The sequence below is a fragment of the Pelecanus crispus genome, chromosome Z (genome assembly GCF_030463565.1).
Source record: "Pelecanus crispus isolate bPelCri1 chromosome Z, bPelCri1.pri, whole genome shotgun sequence".
NCBI lineage: Eukaryota > Metazoa > Chordata > Aves > Pelecaniformes > Pelecanidae > Pelecanus > Pelecanus crispus.
Window position 1 is genome coordinate 57,630,505 of NC_134676.1, and position 24,390 is coordinate 57,654,894.

The 24,390-nt window shown below is 42.1% G+C and overlaps 1 protein-coding gene across 1 annotated transcript; it reads left to right on the forward strand.

Annotated features, from left to right (window-relative positions):
- Window positions 1-14,423: 14,423 nt before the first annotated feature.
- Window positions 14,424-23,651, forward strand: NANS (N-acetylneuraminate synthase). Its single transcript, XM_075726556.1, has 6 exons — window positions 14,424-14,555; window positions 15,949-16,164; window positions 19,514-19,613; window positions 19,865-20,019; window positions 21,080-21,346; window positions 22,621-23,651. Exons 1-6 carry the CDS (start codon window positions 14,424-14,426, stop codon window positions 22,828-22,830), a joined length of 1,080 nt encoding a protein of 359 aa, XP_075582671.1. The 3' UTR covers window positions 22,831-23,651.
- Window positions 23,652-24,390: the final 739 nt, after the last annotated feature.

A 24,390-nucleotide genomic window follows, 5' to 3' on the forward strand; every position in this document is an offset into this window, starting at 1 on the left:
CACTCTTCTTTGCTTATATGTAAACAAAAGTGGAATATCTCACTGCTTCCCTTTAACTGTGAACAGTGAATTTTGGATGACAATCTAGCAACTTCCTTGTTTGCTCTTCCACTGCCTCAGCCTTGTGGGGGATTTCTGATTACTTAATGCCACAAACACAAATAGAATATTGTGATTTAAAATTAAAAGCAAAGCTGGTTACTTGCTTGTCTTAAAATTGCAGATTAGGGATGAAGGCATATGAAATAAGCAGAATTACAAGTTTGCAAATGCAAAAAAAAAAGAATCAGACTACAAAAGATTTTCAGGATGGTTCTGCTTCTCTGCATTCTTTGAAAGAGAATGACATATAATTCCCATTTCTAAATGTATGGAGATCTATTTTAAAAGTAGTTTAAAAAGATGATTTTAAACATTTACAAAAATATGGGATTGCAGTTCTACACTTCCAACATTAAGGAAATAGTTGCAAAAGAGTACGGGAATCTTTACTGACTCATCCAGAATGTTTTTGATTTAAGGAATTAGATATTTAGTAGAACAGATGTTTCCAGAGCAGAAAATTTAAATGCAAGTCCTTCCAACTCTCTGGAAGTATGCAGATGAGAAAGGTATTGTACAACTGACATCTGGACATGAACCACATCTCAGGAAATCTCTCTAACTAGAACCTCATTGTGCAAGAGCAACAGTTAATGGCAATTAGAAAGCAAGAGCACATGATGACTAGGGTCTGGTCCAGGTCCATTGAAATAAATTAATTGAGATTCCCTCAACCTGCTGATGGCTAGGAACCTTCAAGCTATAGATAGACATTAACAAAACCTAGCTTTTCAGTTATGAGAACCTAGTATTTTATAACTAGACTCCTGTACCTGAAACATGGTAGCTACTTTGTCTGATTGCTACTCCTCTGCAAGTTACAGGAGCCAAAAAGAACTGGTTTGAGAGGCACATAAAGCTAACAGCATCTGCCTGCTTCACAGCAGCTACCCTGCGCATCACTTAATATCAAGCTGGAAGCTCCCTCAATGCAGACTTGTAGAGATCACTGCACATACGCTGACTTGGGCAGTTACAACTACTATTAACAGTTCTACTAAATGGGTTAATGAAGACTAAAGCCCACAAAGAAAACAGGCTTACACTTCACTCTCCTTCAATTTAAGCCCATCTGCACTTCATACGCATGCTGCAGCTGTTCACCTTGTTTTGACAGGGCTGGAATTAAAACCAAGCCAGGGTCTGTAACTCATATTGACATTAACAGCTTGAATAAGCCTGCTGCCCACTCTGCCTACCTTGGAAGAGCAGAGAGCAATTCACACATTCAGACAATCCCACTGGAGACACAAGCTTATTGCTACAACACCCAAGAGAGGCTACTAGCCTTTAAATGTGTGTAATTCTCATCTCCAGAAGGAAGGCTGTTGTTTCATGAGAGAGAGGCCTTGGGAAGCACTGACTCACCAGCTAGGTGAGAGGGCTTGAAGGGTCTCACCCTTACTTCTTATGCATATTGACAAATATGTCTTTTGCTACAAGGCCTCCAGTGCCACAGCAAGCCAACACTGCTTTCAGTTTACCATGCTGATTTGTTGCCATGAGAATTCAATTGGATGGAGTAAAGAGGAGACGCTGCTGGTAGTGTCTGCTATGTTAAACACAAACATCCCAAGATAAGAGGAGCAGCTGCTTTCCAAAGAACACTCAGAAGTAGAAGGTAAAGTAAGAAATGTACCTACAACTAATAAACGTGGTGCAGTGCTGCTACTTTTTGTTGCTGTTACAGCTGTATCTCTAATCATCACAGCAGTGCTTGGTATTCAGTAGAATCTGAACGAGCAAAGGATAGAGATTGTTCCATGCCTAAGGGAAGCACAGAGCTGCACAAAGATGAAGAGAGCAGAGGGACAGATTGTCAGAGCAGAACAGCAGAAAGCAATATGACAAGAGATCAGGAAGGAGTGGTATAATAAGAGGCAGGTTTGCAAATATGGGGACAGGATACTTGAAATAATATGAATTACAGATGAAGCAATATGATGAAGGTAAAGTCTTGGGAATATGATATTTTAACCCCCCCTTTTTGAATGGATTGATTGGGGCTAAAAGACCCAGAGAAGAATGCAATGTAGAGGTTTTTTATAAGGAATTAGACATTAAGGGTGGATTTTTTGTCAAAAGAAGTGGCAGACAAGTCACAGAATTGCTTAGGCTGGTTAGTCCAGCCTGCTTGCTCAAGCAGGGACAGCAAGAGCAGGCTTCTCAGGACTGTCTCCAGTCTGGTTTTGAGTATTGTGCACAGATGAAGACTGCCCAACCTCTCTTAACAACCTGTTCCAGTGTTTGACCACCCTCACAGTAAAAAAGTGTTTTCTTGTGTTCAGATTTAATGTCTTCTTTTTTAAAAAATTTTTTTCTTATTTTTAATTTGTGTGTATTGGCTGCTGTACTGTCACTGGGCACTATGGAAAAGAGCTTGGCTCCCCCTTCTTCATTTTCTCCCATCAGGTATTTATACACATTGGTAAGATCCCCCTGAGCCATCACTTCTGCAGGCTAAACAGTCCCAGCTCCCTGCCTCTCGTCATATGAAAGATCCTTCAGTCCCTTAATCATCTTTGTGGTCCTGCCTTGGACTTGATCCAGTATGTCCATGTCTTTCTTGTACTGTGGGCCCAAAACTGGATTCAGCACTCCAGATGTGCTGAGTACAGAGGAAGGATCACTTTCCTTGACACGCTGGCAATGGTCTTCCTAATGCAGCCCAGGATGCTGTTGGCCTTCTTCATCGTGAGGGCATATTGCTGGTGGATGGTGAGTGTCTTGTCCCCCAGGACCCCAAGGTCTTTGCAGAGCTACTCTCCAGCTGCTCAGCACCCAGCATGTAATGATGCCTGGAGTTATTCTCACCCCAGTGTAAGACTTTGCATTTCCCATTGTTGAACTTCATGAGATTCCCCTCTGCCCAATTCTCCAGCATATCAAGGTCCCTCTGAGTGTCAGCACAACCCTCCAGTGTAACAGCCACTCCTCTTGGTTTTGTATCATCTGTGAACTTGCTGAAGTGGCACTCTGCCCCAGCAATCAGGTACATGAAGAAGGTAAACAGTATTGGCCCCAGGTTCAGTCCCTGAGGTGTACCATGAGTGACTTGCTTCCAACTTGACTTTGTGCCACTTATCACAACCTCTCGGCCTGGTTGTTCAGCCAGTTTTCAGTTCACCTCACTGTCCATTCATTTTACCGATATTTTGTCAGCTTGTCTACTAGGACATTGTGGAAGACAGTGTTAAAAGCCCTACTAAAGCCAAGGTGAATAACATCCCACTGCTCTCCAGTCATCCAACAAGCTAGTCAGCTCACTGTGGAAGTTTATCAAGTTGGTTAAGCATGACTTCCCCTTTGTAAATCCACTCTGACTACTCCTGATCACTTTCTTGTCCTTCCTGAGATTGGAAGTGGTGTCCAGGATTAGTTGCTCTATTGCCTTCCCACAGATTTACGTGAAGCTGGTTGGCCTGTCGTTCCCTTGATCTTCTTTTTTGCCCTTCTGAAAGATGAGTGTGACACTTGCGCTCTGCCAGTCTTGAGGAACACTCCCAAATGCCATGGCCTTTCAAAGATTATCAAGAATGGCCTCCTAATAACATTAGTCAGCTTTCTCAGCACTCGTGGGCGCAACCCATCAGGCCCCAGAGTCTTACATATGTCCTTTGTTTAAGTGTTTCCTAAACTGGTCCTCCTCCACCCAGGATAAGTCTTCCTTGCTCCAGACTTTTGCTCTGCTTGCAGAGCCTTGGGATTCCTGAAGGGTAGGATCACTTGCTTACAGTGGACCTAATAAGGTGATCCAAATTTGCTTGTAACTCAAGGTGGACTATCTGGTTTAGGCGCATGCAAATCCACTACAGAGATAGGTGTATTTCTGATAGTGAAACGAAAGCATGTGGCTCCTCACGGATCATATTTCCTTAGAAGCACAAGGAAAACTAGGACTGGCTTTTTGATGCCATTGCCATTTGTTTTCTTAAAAGCATCTGCTTTTCTGAAAGGAGGAGGCAAAATCAGAGGAAAAGCTACTCTTAGAGCATGTTCCATTTACATAAAGATGGTGAGGGTCAACATTTTTGTGCTGTTATTACAGAGCTACATGAAATAAATAACAAGAGATAATGTGCTTAAAGGGTCCATTTTAGTTCTTGGTACAAAACCCATTAATTATCATGAAGAAGATGGAATATGTAGAGACAGAAGAAAAAATTACCTATTTATAGGCATTTCTGGAACACATTTTCAAGTCAGCTGATTGATTCCCCTTTTCAGGTTAAAGGCTCATTACCAGGAGGAAGAAAAATCTTACCATGTAGAACAGCTGAAGCCTGTAAGAAGCCCCAAATCCCTGGCCTATTAAATGTGTTTAATCTACTCTCCTCTGGCATTCATGCTAACAAGGAAAATGAATGATGTCATTGTGAGGCCACTCAATCATCTTTGAAAGGTCATGGCAATTGGGAGAGTTCCTTAAGACTGGAAGAGAGCAATTGTCACTCATATCTTAAAGAACAAGTTCACAGAACATTTTGAATTCTTCATTAGTGAAAGATAACAGTCCTTATTCTGCAAAGCAGCAATAGGTATGTTTGTCTTCATAGTTTCTTGTCCTTTTAGAGTGCCCTGCATGTCAAGTTCTTCAGTCCAAAGGAAGACTTGTCAGCCTACCTGACAGAACTGACCTGAGAGAAAAAGTACTTTTCTACAGAGGATAACTTCCTAGCATGTCTGATCAAACTGATTGCACCTGTGCAGGTAGTAAGTCCCAGTCTTGCCATTCTATGACCTCACCTTCATCTTCTCTGACGTAACTGAAGGGACCGATTTAATTCACAGCAGAAATTGCAAATTCCCCCAGTACTATAAGAAGTATTCAGTGAGAAATTTCCCTTCAGTAGTATATAAAAAAATTCATTCAGTAAATTGTTTTCCATCAAGTTTTCTGGACAATCTTTATCATACCTTTGTTCTACAGATTGGATTCCCAAGGCTCCTTCTTCACACTAGACTCTCTGAGTCCTTCAGTATCACTGACGGTGGAACTTCTGCAACGCCTAATGTAGTAAATCTAATTGAAATATTAGCAAAGAATCTAATGCTCCTTCCATGCACTAAATTCCTGTCGGCTTCCTTAGAAACAATAAAACAGTGGCCTTTTCTTGATTTGATTTGTAGACACAAAAGCATTCCATGAGGTACAGAATGAGTATCTCACCTTGCCCAAACCCAACACAGGTCACAAGTGCCCAAGAAGAATCTGGATGCATAGAAACAACTCATGCAAGAAAGCTACTACAAATAACTCTTTAATTCTGAGTCTGTTTCTGCTGTGAACTATTTTTCAAAGTGTGATATTTTTAAATTGGTTTAATTGACCCTAAAATGAATGACAGCCACTTGAAATAAAGGGATTGTTGCAGTACATGCTGAGTAGAAATCACAACTTACTGCAGACTGTTGCAAGTAAGGAAGTCAAGCAAAGAAGGTTTTGGTACAAGTGAAAAGTCATTCTTTATTGACAGGGATTTTTCTTTTTACCTTTCCAAATTGATTGCAATCCATGGGAATGCTTATTTTGCCAGTCAGAGTCCAATTCTCTTTCCTTCCATCACCACACGTGTAAGAGAGACCTATTTCCTTCCATTAGCACAATCCCCAAGGGAGTACACTACTCCTCCACAGGTCACCATGATGTGGAAGACCAAACCTATAGGCACTACCTCGTCCAGGAATCGTTTTCTATCTCTGAGCTGTTGCACCAGGAGCAGCTGCTTTACATGGCATCTCTGTCAGTTTCAGCTACGTGAAAGTAAAACATGTACTTTTGAAAGTATAAGCAAACTCCTCATCATTAAAACTTACATCCTCTTTCTGGCCGCCTAAAATCATTACAGAGTCAATTAACAACCCCTTCCTCTGGAAAAGAAAACAGTCTTCAAGCACATATTTGCTTCCTGTCACTCAAAATCATTTCCATGTGAACCAGAAGGCCAGAATGACTGCTGAGCATCATCATGTTATGGCTGGTAGCCACCAGTGTGTTGGCTGAGACACCCAGGTAAGTGGATATAGGCAAAAATCTTATTGGAATATGTTTATCTTTCTTCTTTCCTGAATTCCACTTACTAGATTAGGGCCAGGAAAGCCTGGTTCTCATTCTGTACATGGAGGTCGTCCTCCTTGAAGAGCCTACATGTATCTGACAGGGGCTAAGCATGAGTTCTGAAGTATCCTCAAGTCCCTACATAAGTACTGTTAATCACCTCTTTAAGCTCACACAGGTAGGCTATAAGCATGTAGAACAGGCAACTTTTCTCCACAAGGGACCTGAGGATAAAAGAGAGCTGTGAGCTTTCACGGAACCACACTTGAACTAATTGCCACTTTCAGCAGTTCCTCCATATTATTTTGATATGTTGTTTCTTTTCTGTGAACTGCATCTTCCCACATTTAGTCTTGCAAGCCCAAGGCAGAGATGATAGCATGAGCTTTCAGTGTTATGGTGAGATGCATGGTGTCATAAAATACAGCTGCTAGAACACAGTACACTACAAGTATTAAAGTGTTGAGGGGAAAACTATCAGGTAGGGCTATCTGTAAAGTTCTACCATGAGAACACAGAACAGGTCAAATAAGAGGTAGAAGGAAAATAAAATGAGGCTCTTTTCTCATGAACCTCCTTTCTCAACAGTCTGGAGTAAAACAACTAGAACTATATGTAGTGTGTCAGAGACAATCAGTACTGCCCCACAGTTGGGAGCACAGGTTGAACACTGACAAGACAGCGTTGGCAGGAACTATTGCATGCTAGCCTCCCAAGAAGTAAACTTATTAGGTAAGTGCTAGCAGGAAGTACATCCTGTCTTCTGTTTGCCAAGTTATCTACCTAAGTATGTTACTTTTCCCAGGAAATATTAGGATTTTGAAAGGCCTAGGAGGAACATAGGAGGAACCCAAACTGCACTCTAAATGCAGACCAAGGGAGTGACATCTGCAGAATGCTATGTTGTACTGCCTTGCAACACTGACAAGTATCTTTGAGTGGTGAACAGAATTATGGCTAGTTTAAGCTTCTCAGACTATCTCATATTTACCAACCATCATATGCATTTCATCTGGCGCAAGAATGCCAGGCGCTTCTCTGAGGTAGGTGGTATGATCTCAGTCTCTCCCTTCAATGCTCGTTCCATAGAGGTATTTAGCACTGTCTGTTCATAAAGAGCAGGCCCAGTTGACCTTCACCTCCAAGAGCAATAGTACATAAGGATTTCTTTCCAAGGTGCTGGAAGCCTGAACTGTATGTCAGGACCTGAAGCTGTTGTTCCTTGTGCCCTCTGATCTGTTGGAGACAAGGAACTGGATCCAGATTCAAGATGTGCCTCTCACAATGAGAGTGAATGCAAATTGGTGAGAATTTGTGACTAAAATCTACAAACCAGCTGCGAATGGCTTCAGCTGTGACCTCAGCCCACAGATTGCAGTGATGAGTCAGATCTGAGGTCAAGCTGTGATGTCACCCAAGCAGGCCAGGTGGCTGAGGTGTAGACAGGCACTCCTACAGCACCACTGAGGTGGGACTGACAGCCCCAGGCTAAGCTGACTTGGGACTACTGGGTCCATGGACCCTGACACTAAGTATTCTGTTTATTCTCACTGTTTTGTGTGTCACCCCAGGCTTTCGGCACCACATACTTTTCAACTGCTACTCTGGCAACAGATTTATTAATTTCTGTCCTATGGCTTTCCCTTGTGCCTTTTACAAGTGTGTGGAAGCTTTTTAAAGCAGTAATTTACTTTTACACACCTCTCAGCAAGGTGAGAGAGAATTATTCCTCCCCCTCTCTGCCCTTAATTTACAGAGTGTATGCTACTCACTCCTCTGCTCCTACAGAGTAGAACTGAAGTACAAGATTACAGTGAACAGTGTCTATTTATTCTGAATGCCAATTTAGAGACGCCAAAGACCAGGTATTTTATATATATTGTGTTGGTTCAGCACATTTCTCCTACTGATTTGTAGCTGCAAGAATTCAATGCTTCTGTAAACTAAATCTTAATGCCTTGAGTAAGCCAGCCATGAGATAAAGAATTCAAATTGGCAATTAGGTGTGAAAAGCTTGTTTTAGTGATTTGCCAAGTATCACCCAGCAACTTGGCAGCAAATACGGGGCAAATCAGAAATGACTCAATTTAGGGACCAGCTAGATCTTGATATACAAAAGGAATTGCTGCTGGCAAATGGTCATCATCACTGGATCATCAAGGAATTCTCTTCCTACAAACTGTGTCAAAGCTGCAAGCACATTACCTGCTTCAAGGACCATGACTCTTCAAAGGTCTTTTGTCATGCCAGCCAAGGACTGTATAAAAGTCTGTTTGTGTCTGAGTGCATAAACCACATGCACTTGTTGTCTCAAGCTCTGAATTCCTGAATAAAGCATTACTGCATGTAAATTCAGTTTCGCTAGTGTGACAACTATCAGTGTGACAACTACCGCACTCTCATCAGCCCTGAAGTGGTCAGGCAATTGGACTAGATGATCATTGTAGGTCCCTTCCAACTGGAACTGTTCTTTTCTGTTCTGTTCTATTCTGTTCAAAGTATACTTTTCGTTATTGTGCATAAATACGTCCATAAAATCCTCAGTGTGACATTGCTCACCCACTGAAATAAAAGACAAACCTCCAACAGAACCAGGGTTTTAGATATTACGCAGAGTTTCACTGAATACAATTTTGGAATTGGTGTTGCCACACCCTCATGAGGAAGTAAGTGGTAGGTAGCACAAAACTGCCTGAGTTGCAATAGTTCTCTCACTGTTCCACAGTTTCTGTACTGTTATTATTTGTTTCTTGCTTTTGTGCTTTACGTTGGAATTATATATGTAGAGCTGCATATCCTCTTACCTCCAATTCTACTGCCTTTATAATACAGTATAAACAAAAGCACAGGGACTCAATCTTCTGTCATTTTAGACTATGATAGGCAAAATGGTATTCTGCCATTGTAAAACTACTCCAGAAGTTAATTTTTTGTGTTCTGGAGGCATCTTTTTCCTGTTTCTTTACCTGATGGTTGAACAAGGGACTTGCCCCAAGAAAGAAGGATGTGTCTGTTCTGTGGAGCTGGTAGTAAGCATTTGTGTAGGAAGAACCTAGACCACCTAATGAACTTCAAGGAACAAGTTCAGGCTTTGGGCTGCAAGCCATATTGTTTAGTTGAAAAATGTCTCAAGTATAGTATATTACAGTGTAAACTAAAATTCAGCGAGATGTAGCACATTAGACAAATACTACAATTAAGAAATACTTTCTTAATGAACTGCTCTTTCAATCAGCTAACATTTGGGTGAAACTTCATTGTAATTAGTCTCAGCATTTACATGCATTCTATATTAAGGTTACACTCACAAGTTTTTTTGCACAGCCAATAATGAGTGTATGGTGTTTTAATAAATGGTTAGTTAATTTTTACAGTCTTAACATTCAACAGATTATGGTATGGCTTTCAACCCCATATAATTCCTGAAATTATGTTATTATGGCCCATTATGGGGTATATTAGTAATACTTGCAACATACTTCTAACTTTTTATTCTCTTTCTAGAAACTGTTCATAAACATACAAAGTATGTATTACCTATTACACAAAATGTAACCATTTCCATTTTTGTAGGGACTATATTTTACTCAGATCTCTTTCTGTAACTGTGGTTCAGCACCCCTAATTAAGCTATGCTGCACTTGTATCCACCTGTGACTGTAGTCCATGTAATTGACCAGTAGAAATGGCTAATACAGGTTCAGTTATCATGAAACTTTCCTGCCTATGAAATAGCCTCCAAATTGACCTGTTTCTAGAGAACTGTTTGTTTGGGGATTTTAGTTTTTGGGGGTTTTTTGTGGTCACACACATTCCTGCTTTTTATATTGTCTGCTATACTTAAGCAGACAAAGCAAAAAATGGTATTTATACAGTGTCCTCTTCCCACAACCATGTACAGGTCTCGGTGCATTATAAAAGACAGCATCCATTCTGTGTGTCACTTCAGCACTGATGCATCACAGTTTACTGCTCCTCAAGGGCATTTCTGGTTTGAAATTGAGGCAATTTCTTAGGCTGTCCCTCACATAGTACTATACAGTTGAGAGTATGGTGGTTGTGTTCAAGTAGTCGCTGTTACTGCAGTCTCTCCTCAGGGAACAGCAGAAGAAGGATGCAGTTCCCCTCAGGGAACAGCCAATACCAGCAAAAAGACTTACTACACTACTGTAACTGTGATTTTCCAAAGGACAGTATGTGGTGCTAATATGGTGTGTAGATGAGGCCTTAAGACCCAATTCAGCTTCACCCCATAAAAAGATATGTACCACAAAATCATAATAAATGCAATTACTGATTTTCAGTTCCATTAAAACCTCACAGACAGGCCCAGAATGTCAGAAGTGTGTCTGCATGTCTGTCAGAGGATGATTTTGGAGTAAGATACTCTCAGAAGCAGCCTTTGTCAGAACACAGAAGTATGTGTAAACAGTTTTTATATATACTCCAGCTCCTCCATATTGCCTAGTTGAGGTACGGATTCAGGAGTGCTGGAAAAATGGGCTAAATCCCTAAACATGCTGGTTTTTGAAGCGTACCAAAACACAAGGCTATGATACATATATTCAGGTCCGTGGAGATAGCAAACCTTACCCTGGCTTATTTGACCAACAGTTATAATTCTGCTAAATAAATGTTCCTCCTCTTGCCCAGTAAGGTATTTTTAAGGAGAAAACTATGTTCCTTTTTTCCCACCTCAGTCAGTTTTTTAACCCACTTGCTTACCATAGTGCTGATGGCCCTCTCTCCTCTTGAATCTCTTGTGATTTCTGATACATTTTTGCATTTGCGTAGGATGGGTGCAAACAAATATGTTATATACTTCTCTAGTCTTATCATGGGAAATCTAGATTTTAAAAACCAAGCTGTATGGCCTAGAAAATTGTTGCAGTATAATTTCCTCTGGCATAGTGAGTTTTCTCACAAAATTAATAAATTTCCATCACTTGGAATACAAGGGGAAAGCAAGCAAGAGTGTCCTGAAGGTAAAAATACAGAAAATCCTCTAGTCAGAAACATTCAGCTTTCCAAAATATGTGCCAAACAATACACAAATTTCTCACCTTTCCTACTGTCTGAGAGTAGGAGTGGGGTGGTTTGGGCTTTTTTTTCCACAATATTGTGACTTGCAGCAGCAGAACCTTTGAGACAGCTGCAGTCCTATGTTTTATATCACCAATATGTCGAAACATTTGTGATATTCTCACTGTCTCATCTCCAAGTTTAACCTTACTCTGATCACCAGAAATCCACTGGTGGGGTCTACCTTTCCTTTCTAGGAGCCTGATACTTTCAGTCTGTGTGTGTTCTTTGGTCATATCAGGGATTAATGACAGAAAGGACTGCAAGGACCCTCCTTTCAGTGATTTTGATTGCTTAAGTGAACTGGCATAAACAGCAATTTCAACTCCTTACATAACACAGTCAGCAGCTTCCAGTGGTGATAATTCCCTATCATCTACACATCTCCATTGTATCTGGAACATTAGTTCTTAACTTCCGGGTTTTTTTGATCAAGCCTATTCCACCAACACCTAGCCTTGCAGCAGTCCAGCAGCTTGTGTCAGGTAGCCACTACCCACTTTCCCTGTCCTTAATTCACCACCTGGATAGTGCCTTTTAGTTATCAAAGAGGGCAATAGCAAAACAATCTCAACAGGGATGATTAATAACCTTCCAAATGTTCACTGGAAGGAAAGCTCCATAGTAAATGATCTTATGTAGCTGGTTCCATGAGATGTGGCTGCTGTTTAATTATCTCCTATGGGTGCCAGTAATGCTACTCCTGAGTGTTTACAAATTATGTTTAGAGTCCAAGAGATTTTTCCAGTTGGTTTTTTTGGGGGTTGTTTTTTTTTTATTATTTACAGGCCTGTGGCATTTTTAATCTTTCAAAGTATGGAAGAAATACTGGAGGAAGACAGAAAGTAAGCAATATATGCCCTTGAGGAATGATGGGAGTGTCGATTAACTAACCATGTGACTACCTCTTTCTTCTTCAAAGCTGTTAACTCACCATTTTTCTCCAAAGATACTCGTTTGTATAAAAGAAAAAAAAAATGACTAATGTAAGTAAACAAGCAATTCAATGTTTTCTAGTCTTACCAGATTCATCCAAGAGAAAATTGGAGGAAGGGAGAAATGGGGACAATTTATCCCCTTTTTTGAGATGACACATCTCTGGGTGGACTCTGTCCATGCAGCATAGCTTGGTTTGGTTTAATTCCTGACTGACAACATTACCTTCAAACAGATAGTTCATGTTTTATTTTTATTGGAGTTAAAATGTAGTTATCCAATGGTTATGGTCAATAAACCACTACATGCAACAAATGCAAACAGACTGCTCGTTAAGCTATTCTGTTAGTAAAACTGACCTGCAGAACCTGCTTTCATTTACAGGGAAACTTGCTCCTCAAGCTTAACAACCAACTTTTTATTTCACACCTATAAATTGGCATTACAATGTTCTTTATCCTTAAAGCTCTGGGAGAAGTTAACTGCAATCTTGGGCAAAATGTCATGCCTAAGTTGTAGGTAGTTCATGAGGAAAGAAAAGTGCAAGTGGAAAGAAGGGATGTGTGTGTGGCATTACTTACCATTGTTGTAACAATCTTTTTCTGTTATACAATGGTGTTTAGTTGAAACCACAGCAATACATCCTACTTTGAGTCAATTTTGCTTCAAGGGAAAAGGAATTAAGAATTTTTTATCCATGTATTCCATTTGATTGTTGTTAGAATTGTACATTTATGTTTTACACTTTTTAATTATTTTTGTCTTACAAATAGTCCTACTTTGCTTATCTATATATTTTAAGGTAAAATCATAATGCAGTCAGCTGGAACATTCTGATCCATTCAAACAATTTGGTTTGAAAATTCTGAATATTTTTGCTGTGTATCTCCTTGAAAATGTGTAAAGCCTTTAAATTTTTCACTGTGCAGAAATTCTAGTTTCCACAAGGTGCACTTCTATGTAAGGAAAGAAAACAATAAGCGGTTAGATGAAAAGCCTGTGATTAGTCTGGGGTAAATATGTCAGACAGCCTCCTTTAGGCACACTTCCATCCAATTACATCCAACACAGTAACCTATGCAAATCCAGACCATGTTAATGTAACCAACACACTTCCCATCAGGAAAATAATCTATTTTTTGGCATGTTATAAAACAAGAAACTCACCGTGTTATAAAATGCATGAAGCTGAAAGGCTGTACTGAATAATTATTGGGAATTTTTGCAACCACACGGCTGGGTGTAATGTCCAACTTGTTTCTGCCAATCTGTTTGAAGCTATTAAATGAATGAAACATCAGTATTTTGGCACACAGTTTTATGTCCACGCTGAGCCGAGTGGGGCTTTGTCAAGACCCTGTAGATGCAATGTGCAAGCAGGCCGTAAGACATGCCACCCATGTCTTGACCCAAACACACTGCTGCACACTTTACAATTTATTTTGGTGTATTGTTGAAAGTTTTGTCTTAACCAAGTCCTTCCTGTAAATCTTTCCAGTGTCAACGATTATTAAGGGTCTCTTAGGTACAGCACCCAGAGTTGGTGAAAACGCTTCTCTGGCGAGGCTGGAGATGGTTGTGCAAGCGCGTCGGGTCCGACACGATCTCCCGCAGGCCCTGCCCCGGGGGGTACACGGCCGAGCCCGTCCTGGCCGCCGGGGCACGCTGCTACGGTCCCCGCCCCGCTGCCACCGCTGCGCAGCAGCCAGGGGCCGGCTGGGCGGGGGGAGGCAGCCGCCGGCGGCTGCGTGCCACCGGCGCCGCGCCGGAAGCCTCCGCCACCGCTGCGCACAGTGGGCCGCCGGCCGGGCCCCCGCCGGGCGCCGCGCCCGCCCCAGCAGTGCCGGACTCGCTCTCGCCAGAACACGGGCGCGGTCCCGGGGCCTCCAGGGAGGCCAGGCCAAGGGGCAGACAGCCCGCAGGCCCAGGGCGCTCCCCTGGCAGCGCCCGCACTCGCCCGCGCCTACAGCACCACGCAGCCGCCGCCGCCGCCGCGGCCGCGGCCGCAGCCGCCCCGCCGCGGCCCCGCCCGCCCGGCGGCGCCTCGGCCCAGCAGGCAGGGGCGTCACCACCCCGCCCGCCTCCCGGGAGGTGCCCAATGGCGAAGGTGGCGGCGCCCGGCCCCGCCCGCCGCAGCGCGGATTGGCTTCCCGCCCGCCACCGGCCCGAACGGTGGCGCCGCCGGGGGCTGGGGAGCGTCGGCGCAGTCGCGGGCGGGCGGGTGCGCAGCGGCCCGGCAGCCATCATGTCGCGGGAGTTTGAGCTGTGCCCCGGGCGCCGCGTTGGCGGCCAGCAGCCGTGCTTCATCATCGCGGAGATCGGGCAGAACCACCAGGGCGACCTGGCCATCGCCAAGCGCATGATCCGCATGGCCAAGGTGCGCGCGGGGCTGCTCTGCCGCCGGCGGGCGGGGCGACCGGGGCGACCGGGGCGGCGGCAGGGTGGCTGGGGCGGCGGGGCGCCGCGGCAGGCAGGGCAGGCCCGTCTCCATCAGCGCTGCCTGCTCCGCCGGGTGGGCAGGCCCGCTTGCTCGGGTGAGGCAGGCGGCGGGGTGCGGGTGAGCGCGGGCCGGCAGAGCCGTGGAAGGGTCGGAATCCTGACGCTGTCCCCGCGAGGCACGCTCCGGTCGGGGGGCATCGTCTCCGGGCGGTGGCACCGTGTGGGAGGAGCGGAGTGACTTACAGGAGGAATTTTTAAAACGAGGTAGCTGCAAGGAGACAGTCGTGGTGAGGGCCTGCAAAGCGGGTGCTTACGGTGCAGCCTTCGGTCTGTACCTCGCGGCCTGTGATCACATCGTATTCGCTTTTGGGAAGCCCCTGCCTCGTTCACGGCACACACGCGTGCACACACACCAGCAAACACGGGCAGATTGCTTAGTCTCCGAGGGGCTGCAGCAGCCCTTCAGTTGTGTTATAAGCTAACTGAATATGGAAGAATCAAGTAACTGCTGAACTGTCTCTGATGAACCTCCAGTTCAACTTGACTGCAGTAGGTTTTTTTGAGGTAACACTTACAGCACCCAGTAAGTCAAGCTGTTTTGGTAGTACATATATTAGGTACGCCTGTGCTAGAAAATGGTGTGTCATCACTGAAGGAGAATCACAGAATCGTTTAGGTTGGAAAAGACCTTTAAGATCATCCAGTCCAACCATTAACCTAACATTATCAAGTCCAGCACTAAACCAATTAAGGGCAGAGTAGCAATTTCATGTTTCCTGGCTTGGTGGCTGGATTGTTTTTTAATGAAAGTAAAAACTAGGAATCTTTAAGGTTGGAAAGGACCTCAAAGTCAGGGCATAATGCATTCAGACGTGTGACTGTGGTCTAAGTGCAAAATAGTGTAGTGAGAATTTAGCTTCACCGTTTGTCTGTCTTCAGAGAAACTTCAGATTCATGCTCCTTGTTCTACTGAATCCTGCCACTTGTTTTCATGTAAAACTATCATGTGACAGCTGAGCTTGGAAAATCCCAGAGAAATCAGCTCTTCAGATAAGTGGCATGCATAGCAAGAGTCAGTTCAGTTTCATAGTTTTACATGATTTCTTTCAAGACTGCCACTCTAAGTATACAGGCATTTTGAAATAAAAAGGCTCATGCGTTTGCAGGTCCTGTGTCACTCTGTGTTCATACCATTCCTGTGATTGCTGTGATGATAATGTGAAAACTCCACTGCAGATGGGCACATTAGTTGCACAATCCTTGGGTTCAAGCTTAGGATGAGTGCAGTTTCACTTGCAAGTCCACTCAGTGTGCAGCAGCTTGTTTTGCAGGACTGCGGAGCAGACTGTGCTAAATTCCAGAAGAGTGAACTGGAGTACAAATTCAACAAGAAAGCCTTAGAAAGGCCCTATATCTCTAAACACTCATGGGGAAAGACCTATGGGGAGCACAAGCGCCACTTGGAGTTTAGTCATGACCAATATAGAGAGCTCAAGAAATATGCAGAAGAGATTGGCATTTTCTTCACAGCTTCTGGCATGGATGAGGTATGTAAGCCATACTGGAATAACAGGCAGAGTCCAGCTGTTGTGTCTATTGGTTATTACTTAGGCGCAATACGTAAAAACAGTATTAAATACATGAGGAAACTGGAGTAATTGTACTTCTGCCAGTTCACTTGTGTCTCTACAATCATTGAGTAGACGGCTGGACATTGTGGGACACCCGCCATATATGCTGAGGTATTTATGCATAGTAAATCATATTAGAGACAAGGCCTCAGTTGAGCTCCATACACAATCAAGGCTTTGAGAGTTTAGATCAAGGCTGCAATCTGACTGCTATCTGGTGTTGTCTGGTATATTGGCTCCAAGCATTTCAAACTTCCGTCTGTATTTAAACTAGATTCCTTTCTCAGCTTAATGCCTATTATTTCCCTCTTTTTTTTTTTTTTTTCCTTTCTGCTGTTTACTAGCCCCCAGTTGGTGTTTCTAAGCAACAGAAATGCTTATATTCCTTTCTCATGGAGAGGGTCTCCACCTTGCCCTGTTACTCCTGAAGCATTTACTGATTTTTTTCAGTGGGCTCTTGAACAGTCAGTCACCAGCTTGTAAACTCTGTGAAGCTCATCTGCTGCTGTTCGCCCTTAAGAGATGTATACTTCTTTAACTCTTGCATGTTGCTTACCTCAAAATGATGTTAGTTACAGTATTAACAAATGCAATGTACAATTGAAAAGTGTAAACTGGAAAGATCAGGCAACAGTTACACCTCAGTATAGATCACAGATTACAGTTCTTTGTGGCCTAGAAAATATAGAGAACCAAACTGAAAGAGACCCTCCAGAAGTAAGCTAGCCCCTCTTGCATAAGGCAAGCACAGCAATGTCTGTGTCTTTCTGCAAGTAGCCTTATCCACAATGGGACAAGAATAGGATTTATTTAATGTTTTAAAGTGATCTGTTCAGTGCCTCACCCTCCTTACCATCAGAGAGAATTCCTGATGTATCAGCTTAATCGCCTTTCTCTTAATTTTTTGTCCTGCCTCATCTGCCACAAAAGTCCATACTTCTATCTCCTCTCGGTGTATTTGAACAACATTATCACATCTCTTCTGGTCTGTATTCTCTGGACTAAGCAATTTCCATTCTTTCAACCTTTTTTTGCTGTCTTTTCTAGTCCTCTGGCCATTCTCACTGCTTCTATCAACTTACTGTCCTATTGACCAAAATCCTTGAATTGCTGTTTCCCAGCTGAGATGGTATGACCACCAAATACCATAAAAAATTACTTCAGATGTCTGAAAGACAAAAAGGTGTTTTGCATGTATTGCAATAGCCCAATGCCATGGACTCAGAAATAGATCTGAGAAGAGGGTGTTGTGATGTTACTTCTATTGTTATCTTCATGTCTAGGAGACCTGCTGGACAACACCTGCTCCGTTAAGAAAAGAGCAATTAAATCCAGTAGTCTTGGACTTCTGTATCTGGCATCTTAAAGACCCATATGCCTTTGGGGTGTTGGGGGGGAAGCCTCACACTCTTTCTTCGATGCTAAAACCTCCAGCCTCTGAAGGCTGTAGTGCAATGCAGAACACCTTTCGTATGTAGCAGCTAAGATTACTTTCCACCTCTGGGACCCCTCTTTTTCTCAAGATGCTGTGCTCCTTTGTGTGTGGCCTCATCAGCTAACAGTACTGATACGTGTTTGTGCCTTCTTTTTTGAACAGTAATTACATTACACAGCTCCTAAGATTTCTGGTGGCATTTCTGCAAGACATGGGTTTGGAACTTATGGCAAATGTTGCATAAATTGATGTAATAAGTCCTTTACTTCTGTAAATTGAACATAATCTCTGGAATTCCAGTTATGTCGAAGAGGTTAAATTGTGTGTTTAACTGTATGAGGAAATCAATGAAGTGATGTGTAAAGTAAATATAGAGGCTATGAGTAATTCCTGTATCTACTGTGCTCCAGTGTGCACTGGAGACAAAACAGGATCCCATTGAGCCACTCCCTTTAATGTCATCCCTATTATTTAGGATTAATTCCTGTTCCTTGAATCTCTTACAGAAAAGCTGCCAATTTTCAAGAGAGATTTACCTAATGAAGAATGTCCTTAGATATGAGGTCTATCTGTCATGTTTCATTTTGTGCAGTCTCCTCGGATTAGATCTGTGGCTTTTTCATATAGTGTATTCATTGTCTTCATGCACAATGCATCTTAGTGAATAAACTATACCAAAGAGATGTTATGCATCCTAGGTACAAGAAATTGAATCTGTATCAAAATTATGATAGAAAAATTTGACTTGAAGATGATGTGATTCTCTTGGACATTAGCACTCTTTCTTTACTTACACTAAGTAAATTTGACTACAACAAGGGATGTGCTGACGAAATTAAAAGTGTTTGTGGGTGGTTGAAGGGGGACAAAGTTATTTCATTGTTTCCCCTGGATGTGAATAGAGGATTTCAATATCTCTTGCCTGTGATAGGTTTGGGATTTTCTTCCTTAAAAGTACTAATTTTTAAAAGGCCACTTACTGATGCAATACTGATTTTCATGGAGCCTCCAGTAATTACTGAATTGTCTTCAGTATAGCACACACATTTTTAGAACAAGGCAGAGTACATTTACCATTTGAATAAACTATTTTGTAGTCTTGTCTTTGGCATATTTTCTATTTGTTTTCTAGTATCACTCCTAGAAGCAAATGCATTTTGGATTTCTCTTTTTGGGCGCTTACTTTTTTTTCAGGTGCTTATTCCATATACTCATACAATTTTTCAGAGTGACACATCTATTCAGGAAAACTACCTGCAGTTTTAAACACTCTGTTCATGGTTTAGTATTTCTGACCTGCAGGAAGTATGTGTCAGGAAGACTGCCTGCGTGCCTGCAGTACATTTCTTCTGCAACAGGCAAGCTGCCATCTGCAGGTAGTTGCTGTCTCTGGTAGTGCCAAAAAAAAAAGCAAGAATGCTGTCACCCGCATCTTGGCTCATCTTGAAGTTAGAGGAGCTGTGGAACTCACCTGTACTAAGCAGCTGTACATACAGCTGGCTTGACCAGCTATGGCTGGGAGACCAAAGAGACTGCCTTGAGACAGGGATCCCAGTCAATAACCTGTGGAAAATCTGTTTTTGTAATAGAAGTATAAAAGAAGGCACCTCAATACTACTTAACCTGGAGGGAAATCAGAAACTAGTATCCTTGGAATAGTAAATGCTGTTTCAGGAGCAGTGTATTTTGGGGGATATAGATATATGACCCATTTAATTAAGCTTTGGCTTTGCTATTTTGAAGGGTTATTTATTTCCCAGCATGGTAGTCCTTTATCTTTGATCCAGCTGCAGTGGTGTGTTAAAATGTAGTGATTTCTTGTCCTTGTAGATGGCTGTGGAATTTCTACATGAACTGGATGTTCCATTTTTCAAAGTAGGATCAGGAGATACAAACAATTTTCCATATTTGGAAAAGACTGCAAAGAAAGGTAAGCATTTTCTTTTGAGCTGCCTTGCTAAACATCACTGTGCCTCAGTAGATCAGTTATTAGATCTTTCCTTCAATTGGTTTTGGAAAATAATCTAAAGTACCTTTAGAAGAAAATCACCCTCAGACTTGGAAAAAAAAAAGGTTCACCGAGCTTCCATTTCTACTGAATTCATTTACTTGAAGAATTTAATCTTGTGTAGCTTTCATACAGACCTAGGACAAAACATGTGCATGTTTTCTAATGGCTAGGCCGCCCAATGGTGATTTCCAGTGGGATGCAGTCAATGAAGACAATGCATCAGGTTTATGAGATTGTGAAGCCCATCAATCCAAACTTCTGCTTCCTGCAATGCACCAGTGCATACCCGCTTCAGCCAGAGGATGTCAATCTCCGTGTTATATCGGTTAGTGAATAACCCAGAGCATGCCATGGGTAGGGTACAGAGAAAGGGTATGCACTTTTACTGAGATACATTTCCAGGTCTTAGGCACACTGGAACTTGCTTCTGAGAAGTCAGAAGATGTATCATGTTCCTCTAATTCATGCAAGTGTTGAAGTAAAAATACCCATTGGAACCTCTTTTTAGCAGAACTCAGCTTTGAGAAATATGATAGAAGATATTACTGGGGTATTCACAATTAAACAGCGGAAAATATGACATATGGTTAACAAGTTAACCCTGTGCTTTGTAGTGCAAAGAAAAATTATGTAGGCTGTTACCATTAAGAATGTGCATGGTATTGAGAACATAATTCTAAATAGGGGCTAGACCAGAAACTTTTGTAAAAATGCTGTATGTGAATTAGAGCAAGGAAAAAAATGGATTAGGTCCTTGTATAGTTTCCTTCACTGAAAATATTACTTGGATATGCCTGATAATGATGCAAGAAAATTTTCCCAAATTGGCTAGTGTTCAAGCACTTGCCTAGCTTTATGCACACGTAGTATGTTATTTTTAGTAGAACAGGGCATGGCTGCATTTAATTGCCTTTAGGACTGTGTGACAGTCCCCTATGTATGGCTGAAAGGATTGCTTCAGTTTTTAAATACAGGGTTGAAGAAATCTGCTTTGGATACAGGTTAAGTTTAATCAGTCCACTGGGTTCTTCGATGAAAATAGAGCGCTGTTCTGTTACTGTAACTTACACTGATGTAGGCTTTGAAGACCTTGAAGAGTACAACTGAATTAAAAGAAAAAAGCGTAAGAGAAGTTGTAGTATAGAACATACCTCCATTTCCTTGTCAGTATTGATAATCCTAGTGAAATTCTTAAAACATGATCATTGGTAATACAGTGTGACTTGTTCAATATAAAAAAAAAAAAATTATTCTTACCATAACCAACTGCTTGTTTTGTGGCATAGTAATCGTCCCCAGTTTTTATTGCAGTTATCACTGTTAAATTTGCTTTGTCTTTGAAATTGCTACTTTGATAATTCAGACCACCTCTGTTATGATTCAAGGCCTATCAGTCAGCTTTTCCTGATATCCCCATTGGCTATTCGGGGCATGAAACTGGCATAGCCATTTCAGTGGCAGCTGTTGCTATGGGTGCTAAAGTAGTGGAACGCCATGTGACACTTGACAAAACATGGAAAGGAAGTGACCACCAAGCATCCCTGGAGCCAAATGAACTGGCAGAGTTAGTGAAAGCCATCCGTACTGTGGAAAAAGCAATGGGTTCTCCAATCAAACAACTCTTGCCCTGTGAAATGGCTTGCAATGAAAAGGTAACTTTTGCTTGTGATTCATGTATAGCTGAAACTCATTTAGACCTCCAATAACTCTATATTCAGAGAATAACTCTAACTAATAATAACTAATTATAACTAATATAATGAATAATAACTAATAATAGAAAGCTAGTAACTATTCAGAGAAATAGCTCGCTAATTGTTTATTGCAGCAGTGTTTCTGCCTCTGCACTCAAAAATTTCTGCTGCTAAGCAGCAGCATGCAGTGTTTATGCTTGGCGCTCTGTAACGTTAGTGTAGACCTGTCATTTTCTATGAACTGCTATTTCTGGCAACCAGTAACTATTTTTACCAAAGCATAATGTTGTCAATTTTAAGTATAATGGAGTTCTATGTATATCATCCAGTGGTTAACAAAGTTGAGTAGAATCGTAGAATCATTTAGGTTGGAAAAGACCCTTAAGATCATTGAGTGCAACTGTTAATGTAACACTGCCAAGTCCACCACTAAACCATGCCCCTAAGCCCCATGTCTGCACATCCTTTAAATAGCTCCACGAACAGTGATTCAACCGCTTCCCTGAGCAGCCTGTTCCAGTGCTTGACAACTCTTTCGGTGAAGAAATTTTTCCCAATATCCAATGTAAATGTCCCCTGGCACAACTTGAGGCCATTTCCTCTGGTACTGTCACTTGTTACCTGGGAAAAGAGAATGACACCCACCTCGCTGCAACTTCCTTTCACATGGCTGTAGAGAGCAATGAGGTCTCCCCTCAGCTTCCTTTTCTCCAGACTAAACAGTCCCAGTTCCCTTAGCCGCTCCTCCTAAGACTTGCTCTCTAGACCCTTCACCAGCTGTTCTTTGGACACACTCCAGCACTTCAATGTCTTTCTTGTAGTGAGGGGTCCAAAACTGAACACAGTATTCAAGGTGTGGCCTCACCAGTGCTGACTACAAAGTACTCGATAATAGTAATAGGAGTAATAGGTCTCTATGATTGTATATGAGCTGCTTTTACACTAAGCTAGAATACTAGTCAGTCCAATCAGATTCCCTCCATTCTGATTCTGAAAAATTCCAGTGAGCTATTATCTGATTTCAGAAAGGATCTGGATGTTCCTAGCAGCCCAGTTACAGTGAAGGTTTCCATGCTAACTCAACCTTCTTTTGGAATAAGAAGTAATGGGGAGGGCGGTTTGACAAAACCTGTTCCCAAGTAACTGCAAAGTATTTTTTTAGCCTTTTTTGGTATACCAAGCCTAGGAATCTGTTTGACTTAAATGTCTTCTTTTTAATTTCTCCCCTGTAGCTGGGAAAGTCTGTTGTGGCAAAAGTGACAATTCCTGAAGGTACGGTACTGACACTTGACATGCTGACAGTGAAGGTGGGAGAGCCTAAGGGATTTCCCCCAGAAGCCATCTTCGATCTGGTGGGCCAAAAGGTTAAAAAAAATATTGAAGAAGATGAAACCATCACTGAGCAAGCAGTGGAAAATCATGTCAAAAAAGTGAAGTGCTAAACCAAAGCACTCCATTCTGTATTTCATGATGTAGTACTGCACTACTGCACAACATATTTAAGTATAGCAGCATGGTAGATTAGAAGAAAGGGGTGTAATTATGAGGATCCAAGCAGGTTAGAATTTTCAGGTTCTCATTAGCAGGAAGTTTCTGAGCAACTGGGTATAAATTATGAAGAGCAATTTTATTATAAACTGTATAGCATAGTGTCTAGAAAATACCATGCTCCTTCTTTCTCCATTCCACTTAACCAAGATTAATTTGGAGTTTTGCCAAATCTAAGACCACAGTCTGCTGCTTTCTAGCTTCCCTTTTCTAGTAAGAATACACTAAATCACAGTAATTTTGTCTATTAATGAATTGTTCTAACACCGTATATTATGATGTTGCCCTCTTTTCTGCCATTTTCCTCATGCCTGTGATAACAGGATGCTAGTTGGAGTTGAATACAGAAAAGCGAAAGTTTACATACACTGAGCAGAAAACCACACATGCAACCTGATGGAGTTTTCTCAAGATGAAAGCTGCAAGATAAAAAGTCTCAAGATAAAGCAGAGGGTTGCAGGAATCTGCACTGTGGGGAAAAATGAGCTCCCTGAGAAAGCTAGGTTCTCAAGGGGCAGTACCAAGAAAGGAAGCAAACTGGGTATGTAGAAAGGTACCATTAAGGGGCAAGAGAAAGAACCTTTTTGTACTTTTGTGAACTGAAAGGCAAGGTGGGGGGGGGAATAGATCTGAGATGGATCAGTGGAAGTAAACTTAACCTATGCTTCAAAAAAACATCAGAAGCATCTATTGAGAGCTGAGTGAAGCCTAGAATCTTAAATCAATTCTGCAGTGCATTTGGATACCTCTGTTTGTACCTGGAGGCAACGTCTCAGGTAGGAAGCTAAATGCTGGTGAAGATTCAGTAGCATCCTTCCTGTACTAACAAGCAAAAGTACTGGGTTGGGTTTTCCCCAACACTGCTGTTTGTGAGAGCTGAGGCTGGCTGCTTAACTAGATCACATGACTCTGTTCAGCATGATGGTTGGTGCTCCTCTTGTGTGCTCTGCTCTTGCATCACAGCTTCTCACTTTTCAAGTAAGAAATGCAATCCCACTTTTTCAGCCTGCTGCTCTTCCCTCTGTCCAGGAAGGAGCCATATGGCAGCAGCTGCAAACCAGGCATCCCTCAGTTAGCTTGGTTAGCACAGAACTGCTTTGGTATAATTCATCTGCATTTTTCTGTGGTGGAATTAGTTACTAGTGAAGGTTATTTGGAACTTGCTACCTCTTGGTCACGAGTTGGTGAAGTATCTTGGATTTGGTGGTGGTGTTCCTGTACCTGTGAGCTGTTTACTTTCAAAATGTTTACCCTTCTGCAATTCTGAAGAAACTGTATTCGTATCTTTAAACTGGGAGGGAGAGATTCTTTGAATCATGTGCTTGACAGTATGTGAGCTCTGACTGATGCAATATGCTTGCCTTACATTAAAAAACTAATCAATTGTTAAAAGATGGGGTTTTTTTAAATTTCAAATTTGAAAAATAAATTTAGCTTATAAAACAAGCTATTGT

What these genes read in the sequence shown, in the direction of transcription:
- NANS (XM_075726556.1), top strand. Translation starts at nt 14,424, where the DNA reads ATGTCGCGGGAGTTTGAGCTGTGCCCCGGGCGCCGCGTTGGCGGCCAG. An exon ending in GCATGATCCGCATGGCCAAG is followed by an intron (nt 14,556 to 15,948) that starts GTGCGCGCGGGG and finishes CTTGTTTTGCAG; the next exon opens with GACTGCGGAGCAGACTGTGC. An exon ending in TCAATCTCCGTGTTATATCG is followed by an intron (nt 20,020 to 21,079) that starts GTTAGTGAATAA and finishes TTATGATTCAAG; the next exon opens with GCCTATCAGTCAGCTTTTCC.